The sequence below is a fragment of the Salmo salar genome, chromosome 05 (assembly GCF_965601325.2).
Source record: "Salmo salar chromosome 05, fSalSal1, whole genome shotgun sequence".
Lineage (NCBI taxonomy): Eukaryota > Metazoa > Chordata > Actinopteri > Salmoniformes > Salmonidae > Salmo > Salmo salar.
This window is the reverse complement of record NC_138295.1, coordinates 14735879-14755224: the sequence shown is the minus strand read 5'-3', so window position 1 is coordinate 14755224 and position 19346 is coordinate 14735879. Positions and strand designations below refer to the sequence as shown.

Here is a 19346-nt window from a genome sequence, read left to right as displayed (position 1 = left end):
TCAATGAAGTTCTTTCAGGGCCGTCGACATGTCTGCTTGGGGAGGATATACATGACTGTGATTATAATCGAAGAGAATTCTCTTGGTAGATAATGCGGTCAGCATTTAATTGTAAGGAATTCTAGGTCAGGTGAACAGGTGAATGTAGAAGGAAAAGGAAAAGCTGTGTACATTTGTAAATACTGCACCAACTCATATGTGAAGAATGCAACAAAGATGCAGAATCATCTGGCCAAGTGCATAAAGTTCCCTCAGCACTCACAGCAAGCAACATCTGTCAAAAGTCCCTCTACTTCTATTCGAGGTGAAAATAATGAATCAGACACCTTATCGATAGCAACAACTCATGGTCCTCCTGGAAGTTTTTTGGACTCAATGGAGGAACGTAGTCAGAGAAATGCTGATGAATGTCTTGCTCGAGCTGTGTAAGCAACTGGTTCTCCTCTGATGCTCACAGGCAATGTGTATTGGAAGAGATTTCTGAATGTTCTTCGCCCAGCATACACCCCTCCAACCAGACATGCTTTATCTACTCATTTGCTGGATGCAGAGTTCAAGTGAAGGTCAAGCAAATCATAGAGAAAGCAGACTGTATTGCAATCATCTCTGATGGGTGGTCGAATGTTCATGGGCAAGGAATAATTAACTACATCATCTCAACCCCTCAACCAGTATTCTACAAGAGCACAGACACAAGGGACAACAGACACACCGGTCTCTACATTGCAGATGAGCTGAAGGCAGTCATCAATGACCTTGGACCACAGAAGGTATTTGCACTGGTGACAGACAATGCTGCAAACATGTGGAGGAGTCATACCCTCACATCACACCCATTGGCTGTGCTGCTCATGCATTGAATCTGCTCCTCAAGGACATCATGGCACTGAAAACAATAGATACATTCTATAAGAGAGCCAAGGAAATGGTTAGGTATGTGAAGGGTCATCAAGTTACAGCAGCAATCTACCTCACCAAGCAAAGTGAGAAGAATAAGAGCACCACATTGAAGCTGCCCAGCAACACCCGTTGGGGTGATGTCGTCATCATGTTTGACAGTCTCCTGGAGGGGAAGGAGTCTCTCCAAGAAATAGACATATCACAGTCTGCCGATATGGACAGCCCCATCAAGAGGATCCTCCTGGATGATGTATTTTGGGAGAGAATGGTAAGCAGCCTGAAACTCCTGAAATGCACGGATTTATGGAAACAATGCCATCCTGTCTGATGTTGAGACTCTGCTTGCAGATGTAAGAGAATAAATCTGTACTTCCCTGTCCACTTCACTGTTACTCCAAGCAGAGAAAAGTGCAGTTCTGAAATACATCAGAGAGCGTGAAGACTTCTGCCTGAAGCTCATACACACCGCAGCATACAGTGAGGGAAAAAAGTATTTGATCCCCTGCTGATTTGGTACGTTTGCCCACTGACAAAGAAATGATCAGTCTATAATTTTAATGGTAGGTTTATTTGAACAGTGAGAGACAGAAAAACAACAAAAAATCCAGAAAAACGCATGTCAAAAATGTTATAAATTGATTTGCATTATAATGAGGGAAATAAGTATTTGACCCCCTCTCAATCAGAAAGATTTCTGGCTCCCAGGTGTCTTTTATACAGGTAACGAGCTGAGATTAGGAGCACACTCTTAAAGGGAGTGCTCCTAATCTCACCTTGTTACCTGTATAAAAGACACCTGTCCACAGAAGCAATCAATCAATCAGATTCTAAACTCTCCACCATGGCCAAGACCAAAGAGCTCTCCAAGGATGTCAGGGACAAGATTGTAGACCTACACAAGGCTGGAATGGGCTACAAGGCCATCGCCAAGCAGCTTGGGGAGAAGGTGACAACAGTTTGTGCGATTATTCGCAAATGGAAGAAACACAAAAGAACTGTCAATCTCCCTCGGCCTGGGACTCCATGCAAGATCTCACCTCGTGAAGTTGCAATGATCATGAGAATGGTGAGGAATCAGCCCAGAACTACACGGGAGGATCTTGTCAATGATCTCAAGGTAGCTGGGACCATAGTCACCAAGGAAACAATTGGTAACACACTATGCCGTGAAGGACTGAAATCCTGCAGTGCCCGCAAGGTCCCCCTGCTCAAGAAAGCACATATACATGCCCGTCTGAAGTTTGTCAATGAACATCTGAATGATTCAGAGGACAACTGGGTGAAAGTGTTGTGGTCAGATGAGACCAAAATGGAGCTCTTTGGCATCAACTCAACTCGCCGTGTTTGGAGGAGGAGGAATGTTGCCTATGACCCCAAGAACACCATCCCCACCGTCAAACATGGAGGTGGAAACATTATGCTTTGGGGTGTTTTTCTGCTAAGGGGACAGGACAACTTCACCGCATCAAAGGGACGATGGACGGGGCCATGTACCGTCAAATCTTGGGTGAGAACCTCCTTCCCTCAGCCAGGGCATTGAAAATGGGTCATGGATGGGTATTCCAGCATGACAATGACCCAAAACATACAGCCAAGGTAACAAAGGAGTGGCTCAAGAAGAAGCACATTAAGGTCCTGGAGTGGCCTAGCCAGTCTCCAGACCTTAATCCCATAGAAAATCTGTGGAGGGAGCTGAAGGTTTGAGTTGCCAAACGTCAGCCTCGAAACCTTAATGACTTGGAGAAGATCTGCAAAGAGGAGTGGGACAAAATCCCTCCTGAGATGTGTGCAAACCTGGTGGCCAACTACAAGAAACGTCTGACCTCTGTGATTGCCAACAAGGGTTTTGCCACCAAGTACTAAGTCATGTTTTGCAGAGGGGTCAAATTCTTATTTCCCTCATTAAAATGCAAACATTTTATAACATTTTTGACATGCGTTTTTCAGGATTTTTTTTTTGTTTTTCTGTCTCTCACTGTTCAAATAAACCTACCATTAAAATTATAGACCGATAATTTCTTTGTCAGTGGGCAAACATACAAAATCACCAGGGGATCAAATACTTTTCCCCCTCACTGTGCATGTTGGACCCCAAGTATGCTGGCAAGAGCATCCTGTCTGGTGCAGAGATCAACAAGGCCTATGGTGTCATCACTACCGTGTCTCGCCACCTTGGCTTGGATGAGGGCAAGGTTCTTGGCAGTCTGGCGAAGTACACTTCTAAGCAAGGGCTTTGGGATGGAGATGCAATATGGCAGTCGTGCCAACATATCTCATCAGCCACCTGGTGGAAGGGACTTTGTGGATTTGAGGCTCTTTCCCCTGTTGCCTCCATCATCCTCTAAATCCCACCAACATCAGCCGTCTCAGAGCGCAACTGGTCCTTGCTTGGGAACACACACACACACCAAAGCATGCAACAGGTTGACCAATACAAGGGTTGAAAAATTGGTGGCCATCCGGGCAAATTTGAGGCTTTTGAGCCTGACAACGAGCCATCCTCAACAAGGTTGGAAAGTGACAGTGAAGATGAGGTCTCAGAGTCTGATGTTCAAGAGGTGGACATTGAGGACATTCAGGGAGAAGGCATGGAAGCCTAAGAGGAAGACTACCAAAGCTTTAGTTTCTAGACAATCATTTTATAATTGTACGTTGAAAACATTTTTGGGAGATGCAATGGATCATTGGGGATCATTTAATATTCCCTTTCTTTTGTTGTTCAGGGAATCATTCCATGTGAAGAGTCAGCTCATTTAATTTAAGTTCAATTCGTAACAATTTTTTAAAATTATTATTTCTGTTGGAAGGATTTAATCATTTGCAATTATGTCTACTTATGATAAGGTAAAAGGTGTATGTTTCTGTATCCATATGACATGGTAAATATATCCAATGCAAAAAACATCTACATTTAAATGGTAATAATATTAATTTGCATATATTTCCGTTAATTCCCATATATTCCCGTTAATTCCCACGGAAAGTTTCCACCTGTGAATATTCCACAAAATGTGCAACCCTAGTCCATTGACATCACGGACAGACCATGTCACTCTACGGAGAGAGAGGAGGGTAAAATTGTCTCTAGTAGATAGACAGAACTCACATGCTGACCAACATCCCAGAGACTGGTAACAGTCCTCAGTTAACCAACTGATGCTGACCAACATCCCAGAGACTGGTAACAGTCCTCAGTTAACCAACCGATGCTGACCAACATCCCAGAGACTGGTAACAGTCCTCAGTTAACCTCTATGGGCTAGGTGGGACGCAAGCGTCCCACCCGTGGTGCACTCCATCAACAGCAGGTGCATTTCAAGAGCGGCAAATTTGAATCCAAATAAATGTCAAAATTCAAATTTTTCAAACATACAACTATTTTACACCCTTTGAAAGATAAACATCTCCTTAATCTAACCACGTGTTCCGATTTCAAAAAGGTTTTACGGCGAAAGCATACATTTAGAGTATGTTAGGACAGTACATTTACAAGAGTTGTGTGTAATGTTTTGTCAAGTCAAAGACAGGCGTCACCAAAACCATAAAATCAGCTAAAATTATGCACTAACCTTTTACAATCTCCAACAGATGACACTCCTAGGACATTATGTTAGACAATGCATGCATTTTTAGTTCTATCAAGTTCATATTTATATCCAAAAACAGCGTTTTACTGTGGCGTTGATGTTCAGGAAATCGTTTCCCTCCAATAACCGGCATTCAAGTCAGCACCACAAATTAAATAATTAAAATTAGAAAACATTGGTAAAATATTATATTGTCATTTAAAGAATTATAGATTTACATCTCTTGAACGCAATCAACTTGCCAGATTTAAAAATAACCTTACTGGGAAATCACACTTTGCAATAATCTGAGCACTGCGCCCAGAAAAATACGCGTTGCGATACAGACTAGCCGCCATGTTGGGGAGATCTAAAATCGAAAATACTATGTAAATAATCCATTACCTTTGATTCTCTTCATCAGATGTCACTTCCAGGTATCACAGGTCCATAACGAATGTAGTTTTGTTCAAAAAAGCTCATCATTTATGTCCAAAATCTCCGTCTTGTTAGCACATGATCTAAGCCCGCCGGACTTCACTTCATGAACGAGGGGAAAAAATATATTTACGTTCGTTCAAACATGTCAAACGTTGTATAGCATAAATCATTAGGGCCTTTTTTAACCAGAACATGAATAATATTCAAGGTGGACGAATGCATTCTCTTTTATAACGTATTGGAACGAGGGTACCCAACATGAACTCGCGCGCCAGGTGTCTAATGGGCCATCATCGTTCCATGGCTCTTGTTCGGTCAGATCTCCCTCCAGAAGACTCAAAACACTTTGTAAAGGCTGGTGACATCTAGTGGAAGCAATAGGAAGTGCCAAAATATTCCTCAGCCCCTGTGTTTTTCAATGGCATAGGTTTAAAGGTAATACAACACATCAGGTATCCACTTCCTGTCAGAATCTGTCTCAGGGTTTTGCCTGCCAAATGAGTTCTGTTATACTCACAGACACCATTCAAACAGTTTTAGAAACTTTAGGGTGTTTTCTATCCATATATAATAAGTATATGCATATTCTAGTTACTGGGTAGGATTAGTAACCAGATTAAAATCGGGTACATTTTTTGATCCAGCCGTGCAAATACTGCCCCCTAGCCCTAACAGGCTAAGTCACCATTATGCTGTAATCCTCTAGATGTAATGACAACACAAACGTCACTGAGCTGGTGTAATCCTCTAGATGTAATGACAACACACACGTCACTGAGCTGGTGTAATCCTCTAGATGTAATGACAACACACACGTCACTGAGCTGGTGTAATCCTCTAGATGTAATGACAACACACACGTCACTGAGCTGGTGTAATCCTCTAGATGTAATGACAACACACACGTCACTGAGCTGGTGTAATCCTCTAGATGTAATGACAACACACACGTCACTGAGCTGGTGTAATCCTCTAGATGTAATGACAACACACACGTCACTGAGCTGGTGTAATCCTCTAGATGTAATGACAACACACACGTCACTGAGCTGGTGTAATCCTCTAGATGTAATGACAACACACACGTCACTGAGCTGGTGTAATCCTCTAGATGTAATGACAACACACACGTCACTGAGCTGGTGTAATCCTCTAGATGTAATGACAACACACACGTCACTGAGCTGGTGTAATCCTCTAGATGTAATGACAACACACACGTCACTGAGCTGGTGTAATCCTCTAGATGTAATGACAACACACACGTCACTGAGCTGGTGTAATCCTCTAGATGTAACTCTATGGTTGGTAAATGAAGTTTCTTCAGAGTAGACGAGCTGAAGCCTGTTATGTAAGAGGTAAAGCTCCAGCTAACAGGTGTTATATAAGAGGTAAAGCTCCAGCTAACAGGTGTTATATAAGAGGTAAATCTCCAGCTAACAGGTGTTATATAAGAGGTAAATCTCCAGCTAACAGGTGTTATATAAGAGGTAAAGCTCCAGCTAACAGGTGTTATATAAGAGGTAAAGCTCCAGCTAACAGGTGTTATATAAGAGGTAAAGCTCCAGCTAACAGGTGCCTGATACTGACAACTCTATTCATCTCCCAAAACATCTGTTTCTGGTGTTTTCTTTTTCCTACTCTTTTGTTCTTTATGCGGTTGATTATTCTTCCAGAAGAAAGAGAGAGAAAATTAGACCGTGAAACAGGTGAAAAAGTAAAGGAGAGTAGACACTCAAAAACAAACACACAGAGAGAGAGAGAGAGAGAGAGAGAGAGAGAGAGAGAGAGAGAGAGAGAGAGAGAGAGAGAGAGAGAGAGAGAGAGAGAGAGAGAGAGAGAGAGAGAGAGAGAGAGAGAGAGAGAGAGAGAGAGAGAGAGAGAGAGAGAGAGAGAGAGAGAGAGAGAGAGAGAGAGAGAGAGAGAGAGAGAGAGAGAGAGAGAGAGAGAGAGAGAGAGAGAGAGAGAGAGGACTAATAAGATATCAGGTCTCTCAGAGCAAGAAAGAGAATGAGAGTGACAGAGAGATGGAGTGAGATTTTGTGTAGTTGTGTGACAGAGTGAGAAACTCCACCAGCGAATAACCTGCTGCTCTCTAACTGGTCTCCTCAGCCAGATAGAGAAGAGGGAACACACACACAACACACACACCCACAGAAACACACACACCAAAAGACACATGGCACCAACCCACTGACCATGAGATACAGAGTGAGCAGCAGATGAGAAGAGACATTCTAACTTAAATGTAATTACATTCTAGCTCCTGGGCTATCTCACCCAATGTAGCGGATAGCACACAGAACAGCACAGAACACTAACAGGCCTAAGGGGAGGAGAGAGAAGTGGAGAAAAGAGGAGAGGAGATGAGGAGGTGAGGTGAGGAGATGTGAGGAGATGAGAGGTGAGGTGATGGGTTGGCGCTCCCCCTTGGGCTGTGCCGTGGCGGAGATCTTTGTGGGCTATACTCGGCCTTGTCCCGGGATGGTATGTTGGTGGTTGGAGATATCCCTCCAGTGGTGTGGAGGCTGTGCTTTGGCAAAGTGGGTAGGGCTATATCCTACCTGTTTGGCCCTGTCCGGGGGTTTCATCGGATGGGGCCACAGTGTCTCCTGACCCCTCCTGTCTCAGCCTCCAGTATTTATGCTGCAGTAGTTTATGTGTCGGGGGGCTAGGGTCAGCCTGTCACATCTGGAGTATTTCTCTTGTCTTTTCCGGTGTCCTGGGTGAATTTAAATATGCTCTCTCTAATTCTCTCTTTCTTTCTTTCTCTCTCTCTCTCGGAGGACCTGAGCCCTAGGACCATGCCTCAGGACTACCTGGCTTGATGACTCCTTGCTGTCCCCAGTTCACCTGGCCGTGCTGCTGCTCCAGTTCCAACTGTTCTGCCTGCAGCTATGGAACCCTGACCTGTTCACCGGACGTGCTACCTGTCCCAGACCTGCTGTCCCAGACCTGCTGGAACCCTGATCTATTCACCGGATGTGCTACCTGTCCCAGACCTGCTGTTTTCAACTCTCTAGAGACAGCAGGAGCGGTAGAGATACTCTCAAAGATCGGCTATGAAAAAGCCAACTGACACTTACTCTTGTGTTACTGACTTGTTGCACCCTCGACAACTACTATGATTATTATTAATTGACCATGCTGGTCATTTATGAACATTTGAACATCTAGGCCATGTGCTGTTATAATCTCCACCCGGCACAGCCAGAAGAGGACTGGCCACCCCTCATAGCCTGGTTCCTCTCTAGGTTTCTTCCTAGGTTTTGGCCTTTCTAGGGAGTTTTTCCTAGCCACCGTGCTTCTACACCTGCATTGCTTGCTGTTTGGGGTTTTAGGCTGGGTTTCTGTACAGCACTTTGAGATATCAGCTGATGTAAGAAGGGGTATATAAATACATTTGATTTGATGAGCAGTGAGGAGAGGTGAGGAGATGAGATGAGAGGTGAGGAGATGAGAGGTGAGGTGATGAGAGGAGATGAGAGAGAAGAGGAGATGAGAGGAAATGAGAGGAGATGAGAGGTGAGGTGAGGAGAGGTGAGGAGAGGTGAGGAGAGGTGAGGAGATGACAGGTGAGGAGATGAGAGGAGATGACAGGTGAGGAGGTGATAGGAGATGACAGGTGAGGAGGTGATAGGAGATGAGAGGTGAGGAGATGAGATGAGACGAGAGGTGAAGAGATGAGACGAGAGGTGAAGAGATGAGACGAGAGGTGAAGAGATGAGACGAGAGGTGAAGTGAGACGAGAGGTGAAGAGATGAGACGAGAGGTGAAGAGATGAGACGAGAGGTGAAGAGATGAGAGGTGAAGAGATGAGAGGAGAGGTGAAGAGATGAGAGGAGAGGTGAAGAGATGAGAGGAGAGGTGAAGAGATGAGAGGAGAGGTGAAGAGATGAGAGGAGAGGAGATGACAGGTGAGGTGAGAAGATGAGAGGTAAGGAGATGAGAGGTGAGGTGAGGAGATGAGATGTGAGGTGATGAGATGTGATGAGATGAGAGGTGAGGAGATGAAAGGTGAGGTGAGAAGGGGTGAGGTGAGGTGAGGAGAGGAGATGAGATGAGAGGTGAGGAGAGGAGATGAGAGTTGAGGAGGGGAGATGAGAGGTGAGGAGATGAAAGATGAGGTGAGGAGAGGAGATGAGAGGTGATGAGAGGTGAGGAGAGGAGATGAAAGGTGAGGAGAGAAGGGGTGAGGTGAGGAGAGGAGAGGAGAGATGAGAGGTGAGGAGATGAGAGGTGAGGAGAGGAGATGAAAGGTGAGGTGAGGAGATGAGAGGAGACGAGAGGAGATGAGAGGAGACGAGAGGAGATGAGAGGTGATAGAGGAGAGGAGATGACAGGTGAGGTGAGAAGATGAGAGGTAAGGAGATGAGAGGTGAGGTGAGGAGATGAGATGTGAGGTGATGAGATGTGATGAGATGAGAGGTGAGGAGATGAAAGGTGAGGTGAGAAGGGGTGAGGTGAGGTGAGGAGAGGAGATGAGATGAGAGGTGAGGAGAGGAGATGAGAGGTGAGGAGGGGAGATGAGAGGTGAGGAGATGAAAGATGAGGTGAGGAGAGGAGATGAGAGGTGATGAGAGGTGAGGAGAGGAGATGAAAGGTGAGGAGAGAAGGGGTGAGGTGAGGTGAGGAGAGGAGATGAGATGAGAGGTGAGGAGATGAGAGGTGAGGTGAGGAGATGAGAGGTGAGGTGAGGAGATGAGAGGAGACGAGAGGAGATGAGAGGAGACGAGAGGAGATGAGAGGTGATAGAGGAGAGGTGAGGTGATGAGAGGTGAGGAGAGGAGATGAGAGGTGAGGAGAGGAGATGAGAGGTGAGGAGATGAAAGGTGAGGTGAGAAGGGGTGAGGTGAGAAGGGGTGAGGTGAGGTGAGGAGAGGAGAGGAGAGGTGAGGAGAGGAGATGAGAGAGGTGAGGAGAGGTGAGGAGAGGAGATGAGAGGTGAGGAGATGAAAGATGAGGTGAGGAGAGGAGATGAGAGGTGAGGAGAGGAGATGAAAGGTGAGGAGAGAAGGGGTGAGGTGAGGTGAGGAGAGGAGATGAGATGAGAGGTGAGGAGATGAGAGGTGAGGAGATGAGATGAGATGAGAGGTGAGGAGAGGAGAGGAAAGGTGAGGTGAGGAAATGAGAGGAGACGAGAGGAGATGAGAGGTGATAGAGGAGAGGTGAGGTGATGAGAGGTGAGGAGAGGAGATGAGATGAGAGAGGTGAGGAGAGGAGAGGAGGTGAGATGAGAGGTGAGGAGATGAGAGGTGAGGAGATGAGAGGTGAGGAGAAGAGAAGAGAAGTGAGGTGAGGAGATGAGGAGATACTGTCCCTGATGTGTGTGTACGCCTGGAGCCAGAGCACTGACACGTCACACGACCATCTGCCTGCTGACTCTACACCCGCACTGCTGAGAGGGTGTGTGTGTGTGCACATGCAGACAGCACATGCAGGTTTCTCTGGTGATAGTTCTCCACAGATAGTGACCTAACCCCTCCATCTCCCATCAGCTGACAAAATAACTCCAAACATTTATACAGCCTCCAGAGAAATTGTACTCACGCACGCACACGCACACGTGCACACGCCCCTGCACACGCCCCCACACACACACACACCACACACACACACACACACACACACACACACACACACACACACACACACACACACACACACACACACACACACACGGGGGAGACTTAAGATTGAATAATGATTAGTGAATAATGTAATGACATCCAATAGGAGAAAGAATGATGTAGGTCTAATAATAATAATACAATCATACAGACCTGGACATTGGGCAGGAGAGATAGGGGGAATGGAGATAGGGCGAGACAGGGGATGGGAGAAAGGGGGAATGGAGATGGGGGAGAAGGGGCGATGGAAACAGGAAGGGGGAGACAGGGAGGGGGAGACAGGGAAGGGGAGAGAGAAAGAGGGCGACAGGGGGAGGGAGAAAGAGGGATAGAGAAAGGAGGATACAAGTGGAGGGTGATAGGGGGAGAAAAGTAAAGAAGTGCAGTGATGGCAGTGGAAGGAGAAGAGGAGGAAAGAGGGAGGAGAGGAGCGAGAACAGAAGTCATCTGACATTCCAGAGTACCAGGACAGACTGAAGACAGTGCAGCAGTGTGGGTCCTGGCCTGGGGGAACTCTGGAGTTCTGTTCCAGCCCAACACTAGCAGACAGGCTCCTCTTATCAAAGCAGTGGTCATGGGGGAGGCCTGTGTATGTTTGTGTGGCTGCTGGGGTCTCAGCTGGCTGGGGATCAGTGGTGTTGCGAAGACAGGCAATTGCCCCTGGCATCGCAGGCTACAGTCAGCTGATATGAGATCTGTGTGTGTATACATCCTTCAGTGGGATGGCCTCTGCCCTGGTAAGATTAGCTGTCTCCAGATCATTTAGATCTGTGGCCCAAGGGCTGGGGCTGATCTGTCCAGTCTTGGTGTAGAGCTGAAATGGGGCTGACGGGCTGATCTGTCCAGTCTTGGTGTAGAGCTGAACTAGGGCTGATCTGTCCAGTCTTGGTGTAGAGCTGAACTAGGGCTGATCTGTCCAGTCTTGGTGTAGAGCTGAACTGGGGCTGACAGGTGCTGATCTGTCCAGTCTTGGTGTAGAGCTGGACTAGAGCTGATCTGTCCAGTCTTGGTGTAGAGCTGAACTGGGGCTGACAGGTGCTGATCTGTCCAGTCTTGGTGTAGAGCTGGACTAGAGCTGATCTGTCCAGTCTTGGTGTAGAGCTGAACTGGGGCTGATCTGTCCAGTCTTGGTGTAGATCTGGACTAGAGCTGATCTGTCCAGTCTTGGTGTAGAGCTGGACTAGAGCTGATCTGTCCAGTCTTGGTGTAGAGCTGGACTAGGGCTGACAGGGGCTGATCTGTCCAGTCTTGGAGTAGAGCTGGACTGGGGCTGACAGGGGCTGATCTGTCCAGTCTTGGAGTAGAGCTGGACTAGGGCTGACAGGGGCTGATCTGTCCAGTCTTGGAGTAGAGCTGGACTAGGGCTGACAGGGGCTGATCTGTCCAGTCTTGGAGTAGAGCTGGACTAGGGCTGACAGGGGCTGATCTGTCCAGTCTTGGAGTAGAGCTGGACTAGGGCTGACAGGGGCTGATCTGTCCAGTCTTGGAGTAGAGCTGGACTGGGGCTGACAGGGCCTGATCTGTCCAGTCTTGGAGTAGAGCTGGACTAGGGCTGATCTGTCCAGTCTTGGAGTAGAGCTGGACTAGGGCTGACAGGGGCTGGTTGCAATGAGCTTTGCTATTCTGCTAGGGAGACAACAGGTTTGTGGATGTATGTGATGTCTGAGTCTGATGATGATGATGAATACGAAGATGATTATGATAATAAGCAGGGGGAATAGATTGTTTTATGAAATTAAGAAGACAAACTGCACATTTCTAACGTCAAATGATGTGAACTATTATGTAGAGACGCAGTTTGCCATTCAGACATACACACAGAAGCCCTGACATGTCAGGGACAAACAACTGCTGGAGGAAGTCCCTTACCTTGACCCCTAAACCTTTACATAACCACAACAACATACCACACAACCCCCACACAGTACTCCATCCTCACACTCAGTCGCCTAATTTAAGACATTTATTCAAGAAATACTACAAAGGATGAGCTAATACAAAGCATTGATGAATCCTTGAAGTGAGGGGGAGAGAGAGGAAAGCAACAGAGAAACGTTGTCTTTCTGCTCTGTGAGAATAACTTCAAATCAATACAGAGTAAATTAGAACATAGAGTATGTTAATAAAATATTACATTTAAAGCGCATTTGTAGTTTATTTTCCATTGAACGCTACTAAACCTGTCTATTCTCTATTGTTGTATCTTATTGTCTTATCTGTGTATCCTCCTCAGAGAGCGACGCTTCAAAGTAAACTAGAGAAGAGCGGGGGCTTCAAAGTAACCTCGAGAACAGAAGAGAGGCGCAGAGGAATGGACTCACCATTGGTACTCATGATGCTCACAGGTTCTCATCCAAGACAATGTTCCCAGAAAACACCGGAGATCATCTTCAGAGCAGCTACAATTCCAATAAACCGAAATATCCTTTCCACTCTGGTGACTTTTCAACCCGAGGGGGAGAAATAGAAAGAGAAATAGAGACAGGGGTGTTCCCAGTGCTCTGGAATCCAATACGTAAACGACAAACCTCTTCCTCTTCAATGGTTGAGCAGAAAAATAACGTCAGACAGCCAGGAAAGACACAATGTTGCACAGTCGCATTACATGTCTAGGATGTTGTCCCTCCCGGTTGATTTCACAGTGTTCTCTCAAAGCGCTGACCACGGCTGGCACCGCCGTGCGCTCGCTCTCCTCTCTCTCCGGGTTGATATGTGAAAAGAACTCGCGCTCCAACCGCAGGCTCCAATGGAGCGACGTCACTGAAGCACAGCGCGCAGGTTCGGTGTGGCACGCGATCAAACCATGGAGCGATCACCGTGTTTTTTTCTGAGGTCAAGGGAGAGGGGAGAGCAGGCGCACCTGCGGTTTGGGATTTAATCTCCGCGGTTGAATACCAGGGATGACACCGCCCTCCTCTGGAAGTATTCTATGGTGCACACTAATATATTCATTGGATCGTTACCTTTATTAGCCTAGATAACAAACAACAGTGTTGAGGAAGCTACTCTGAAATCATAGTTTACCAACCCACCAATTACTTCCCACGGGAAGAAGTTAACCTACAACTAAAGCTACACAAATATAGTTTACCTTGAAAAAGTACAACAAATATAATATTTATATCTAAAATGTCATAAACTACAAATTGCAAGATCAACAGATCCATATGGGGTCAGATGTTAACCAAATGTGTAATTTAGCCTATTAAACACAGAACAAATATTTTTCGATTGAGAATTATGAATGTCTGATAACGAAAAAGAAAGCAGATTCTTGCCTATACTTCACCCATCATTTATTTAATTTTTTCAAAAAAAGGTTGTATGTAGTTCCGGTAGTTAGCTATACTGCTACACGGCAAAAAAGTAATTAACTACTGAAATCACTACCAAGATTTGAATTTATTTCAACTACCACCAAGCTACTGCTTAATGTAGATTAATTACTAGTTAAACTTCATGTAGTTCACTACTCCCCAACACTGACAAAAAATAGGGCTCGTAAAACTGAACCAAACAACTATCATTACAAAAGTTAATTTCCTCATTTTTTAAATCAAATATGCAACTAAAAAAAGTTTTACTTTCACTTTATGATGATAAGATAAAGTGAGCGTCATGAATGAGATTCCCATCAATTTGATGTCAATAATACACATAGCAGAATTGGTTCATATATACAGGTATGGTATTACTGACACCAATCACCTACTTTCTCATGCTTGTACAGAGATTGATCGGAGCTGCCAGGGCTGCGCTCCTCATGACGTTGTCGCCACCTGCCGGACATTAGTGCTCCTTTGAACCTACTGTTTTGAACCTACTGTTTTGAACCTACTGTTTTGAACCTACTGTTTTGAACCTACTGTTTTGAAACTACTGTTTGGAGCCATGTGAAGAGATGAGACTAGTTTACTGATGCTGACAGATCAAAACAACTGAAGCTATGTGGGGGCCCTGACAGATCAAAACAACTGAAGCTATGCGGGGGCCCTGACAGATCAAAACAACTGAAGCTATGCAGGGGCCCTGACAGATAAAAACAACTGAAGCTATGCTGGGGCCCTGACAGATCAAAACAACTGAAGCTATGCGGGGGCCCTGACAGATCAAAACAACTGAAGCTATGCGGGGGCCCTGACAGATCAAAACAACTGAAGCTATGTGGGGGCCCTGACAGATCAAAACAACTGAAGCTATGCGGGGGCCCTGACAGATCAAAACAACTGAAGCTATGTGGGGGCCCTGACAGATCAAAACAACTGAAGCTATGTGGGGGCCCTGACAGATCAAACAACTGAAGCTATGTGGGGGCCCTGACAGATCAAACAACTGAAGTTATGCTGGGGCCCTGACAGATCAAAAGAACTGAAGCTATGTGGGGGCCCTGACAGATCAAAACAACTGAAGCTACGTGGGGGCCCTGAACAGGATTTGATTTGGGAGCCCACTGTACCTCGGTATAACTCCTGGGTAAAGGGAGAGGCAGCCAAAATTCTTTACCCAAACACTTCCATGTTTGTCCAAGCCCAAACACTTCCATGTTTGTCCAAGCCCTACAGTTTGCCAGTAAGGAGAGTTAGGCATATAAAGTTGAAGTCGGAAGTTTACATACACCATAGCCAAATACTTTTAAACTCCGTTTTTCACAATTCCTGACATTTAATCCTAGTAAAAATTTGCTGTGTTAGGTCAGTTAGGATCACCACTTTATTTTAAGAATGTGAAATGTCAGAATATGAGTAGAGAGAATGATTTATTTCAGCTTTTAGTGGGTCAGAAGTTTACATATACTCAATTAGTATTTGGTAGCATTGCCTTTGCATTGTTTAACTTGGGTAAAACGTTTCGGGTAGCCTTCCACAAGCTTCCCACAATAAGTCGGGTGAATTTTGGCCCATTCCTCTTGACAGAGCTGGTGTAACTGAGTCAGGTTTGTAGGCCTCCTTGCTCGCACACGCTTTTTCAGTTCTGCCCACACATGTTCTATGGGATTGAGGTCAGGGTTTGTGATGGCCACTCCAATACCTTGACTTTGTTGTCCTTAAGCCATTTTGCCACAACTTTGGAAGTATGCTTGGTGTCATTGTCCATTTGGAAGACCCATTTGCGAGCAAGCTTTAACTTCCTGACTGCTGCCTTGAGATGTTGCTTCAATATATCCACATCATTTTCCTCCCTCATGATGCCATCTATTTTGTGAAGTGCACCAATCCCTCCTGCAGCAAAGCACCCCCACAACATGATACTGCCACCCCCGTGCTTCATGGTTGGGATGGTGTTCTTCGGCTTGCAAACCTCCCCTTTATTCCTCCAAACATAACAATGGTCAGTATGGCCAAACTGTTCTATTTTTGTTTCATCAGACCAGAGGACATTTCTCCAAAAAAGTACGATCTTTGTCCCCTTTGCAGTTGCAAACCGTAGTCTGGCCTTTTTATGGCGGTTTTGGAGCAGTGGCTTCTTTCTTGCATGAGCGGCCTTTCAGGTCATGTCGATATAGGACTCGTTTTACTGTGGATATAGATACTTATGTACCTGTTTCCTGCAGCATCTTCACAAGGTCCTTTGCTGATTGATTTGCACTTTTCGCACCAAAGTACGTTAATCTCTAGGAGACAGAACGCGTCTCCTCCTGAGCGGTATGACGGCTGTGTGGTCCCATGGTGTTTATACTTGCGTACTATTGTTTGTACAGATGAACGTGGTACCTTCAGGCATTTGGAAATTGCTCCCAAGGATGAACCAGACTTGTGGAAGTCTACAATTTTGTTTTCTGAGGTCTTGGCTGATTTCTTTAGATTTTCTCATGATGTCAAGCAAAGAGGTACTGAGTTTGAAGGTAGGCCTTGAAATACATCCACAGGTACAACTCCAATTGACTCAAATGATGTCAGTTAGCCTATCAGAAGCTTCTAAAGCCATGAAATCATTTTCTGGAATTTTCCAAGTGGTTTAAAGGCACAGTCAACTTAGTGTATGTAAACTTCTGACCCACTGGAATTGTGATACAGTGACTTATAAGTGGAATAATCTTTCTGTAAACAATAGTTGGTAAAATGACTTGTGTCTTGCTCAAAGTAGATGTCCTAACCGACTTGACAAAACTATAGTTTGTTAACCTGTTTGGGATAGGGGGCAGTATTTGCACGGCCGGATAAAAAAACGTACCCGATTTAATCTTGTTACTACTCTTGCCCAGAGACGAGAATATGCATATAATTAGTGGATTTGGATAGAAAACACTCTAAAGTTTCTAAAACTGTTTGAATGGTGTCTGTGAGTATAACAGAACTCATATGGCAGGCCAAACCTGAGAAGATTCCATACAGGAAGTGCCCTGTCTGACAATTTGTTCTACTTCTAGGGCATCTCTATCAAAAATACAGCATCTCTGCTGTAACGTGACATTTTCTAAGGCTTCCATTGGCTCTCAGAAGGCGCCAGAAAGTGGAATGACTTCTCTGCAGTCTCTGGGCGAAAAAAAGCAGGAGTTTTTGTGAGTGGTCAGGCTGAGAACACTGACACTGCAGTGCGCGTCCACGAGAGGACTCCATGTTTTTCTTTCAGTCTATGAATGAATATACCGTCGTCCGTTTGGAATATTATCGCAAGTTTACGAGAAAAATTGCATAAAAATTGATTTTAAACAGCGTTTGACATGCTTCGAAGTACGGTAATGGAATATTTTGAAATATTTTGTCACGAAATGCGCCCGCGTGTCACCCTTTGGATAGGGACCTCAACGCACGAACAAAACGGAGCTATTTCAATATAACTATGGATTATTTCGAACCAAAACAACATTTGTTGTTGAAGTAGAAGTCCTGGGAGTGCATTCTGACAAAGAACAGCAAAGGTAATACCATTTTTCTTATAGTAAATCTGAGTTTGGTGAGGGCCAAACTTGGTGGGTATCAAATTAGCTAGCCGTGATGGCCGGGCTATCTACTCAGAATATTGCAAAATGTGCTTTCGCTGAAAAGCTATTTTAAAATCTGACACCGCGATTGCATAAAGGAGTTCTGTATCTATAATTCTTAAAATATTTGTTATGTTTTTTGTCAACGTTTATCGTGAGTAATTTAGTAAATTCACCATGCTAATGAAAAAGCTGGTTTTTGATATAAATACGAACTTGATTGAACAAAACATGCATGTATTGTATAACATAATGTCCTAGGAGTGTCATCTGATGAAGATCATCGAAGGTTAGTGCTGCATTTAGCTGTGGTTTTGGTTTTTGTGACATATATGCATGCTTTGAAAATGGCTGTGTGATTATTTTTGGCAGGGTACTCTCCTGACATAATCTAATGTTTTGTTTTCGCTGTAAAGCCTTTTTGAAATCGGACAGTGTGGTTAGATAAACGAGAGTCTTGTCTTTAAAATGGTGTAAAATAGTAATATGTTTGAGAAATTGAAGTTATAGCTTTTATGAGGTATTTGTATTTCTCGCCACGCGATTCCACTGGGCAAGCGTCCCACCCTGCCCAGAGAGGTTAACAAGAAATTTGTGGAGTGGTTGAATTAATTGTTGTAATTAATTTCAGCATTATCTTAAACAAATGTGACAACATACCATGAGGTCATCATGATCATGCTTTGAGAGACTAGTCAAGGATCATGTCACCTCCACCTTACCTGCCACCCTAGACCCACAGAAATTTGCATACCGCCCCAATAGGTCCACAGACGATGCAATCGCCACCACACTGCACACTGCCCTATCCCATCTGGACAAGAGGAATACCTGTGTAAGAATGCTGTTCATTGACTACGGCTCAGATCTTAACCCCATTGTACCCTCCAAACTCGTCATTAAGCTCAAGACCCTGGGTCTCGACCCCGCCCTGAACGTTACTCATGAATAACGTTCACAAAATACATAACAATTATTTAAAGAATTATAGATACAGAACTCCTTTATGCAATCGCGTTGTCAGATTTTAAAATAGCTTCTCGGCGAAAGCACATTTTGCAATATTCTGAGTAGATAGCCCGTCCATCACGGCTAGCTAATTTGACACCCACCAAGTTTGGCCCTCACCAAACTCAGATTTACTATAAGAAAAATTGGATTACCTTTGCTGTTCTTCATCAGAATGCACTCCCAGGACTTCTACTTCAACAACAAATGTTGTTTTGGTTCCAAATAATCCATAGTTATATTCAAATACCTCTGTTTTGTTCGTGCGTTCAAGTCACTATCCGAAGGGGGACGAGCGAGCGCATTTCGTGACAATTTTTTTTTAAATACTCCATTACCGTACTTCGAAGCATGTCAAACGCTGTTTAAAATACATTTTTATGCTATTTTTCTCGTAAAATAGCAATAATATTCCAACCGGGCGACGTTGTATTCATTCAAAGGCTGAAAGAAAAAAACTGGAGAATTCTCATGAACGCGCATCTCCAGTGTCACTGTTCCCAGCCTGACCACTCACAAACAGAGCTCCTGTACTTCGCCCAGAGACTGCAGACACCCCATTACACTTTCTGGCGCCTTCTGAGAGCCAACGGAAGCCTTAGAAAATGTCAAGTTACAGCAAAGATGCTGTATTTTCGATAGAGATGCCACAGAAGGACAACAAATTGTCAGACAGGGCACTTCCTGTATGGAATCTTCTCAGGTTTTGGCCTGCCATATGAGTTCTATTATACTCACAGACACCATTCAAACAGTTATAGAAACTTTAGAGTGTTTTCTATCCAAATCTACAAATTATATGCATATTCTCGTTTCTGGGCAAGAGCAGTAACCAGTTTAAATCAGGTACGTTTTTTATCCGGTTGTGCAAATACTGCC

General features: G+C 44.7%; 1 protein-coding gene across 2 annotated transcripts in view; it reads right to left on the bottom strand.

Moving 5' to 3' along the window:
* LOC106604260 (actin-binding LIM protein 3) overlaps positions 1 to 13334 on the bottom strand; it is a 235799-nt gene extending 222465 nt beyond the window's left edge. For both annotated transcript variants that reach the window (XM_082975060.1, XM_082975061.1), the window contains exon 1: positions 12859 to 13334. In XM_082975060.1, coding sequence (XP_082831186.1) covers positions 12859 to 12871 — 13 coding nt within the window. In that variant the 5' untranslated portion in view covers positions 12872 to 13334. The remainder of the gene's footprint in view (positions 1 to 12858) is intronic.
* Between the last annotated feature and the right edge of the window lie 6012 nt (positions 13335 to 19346).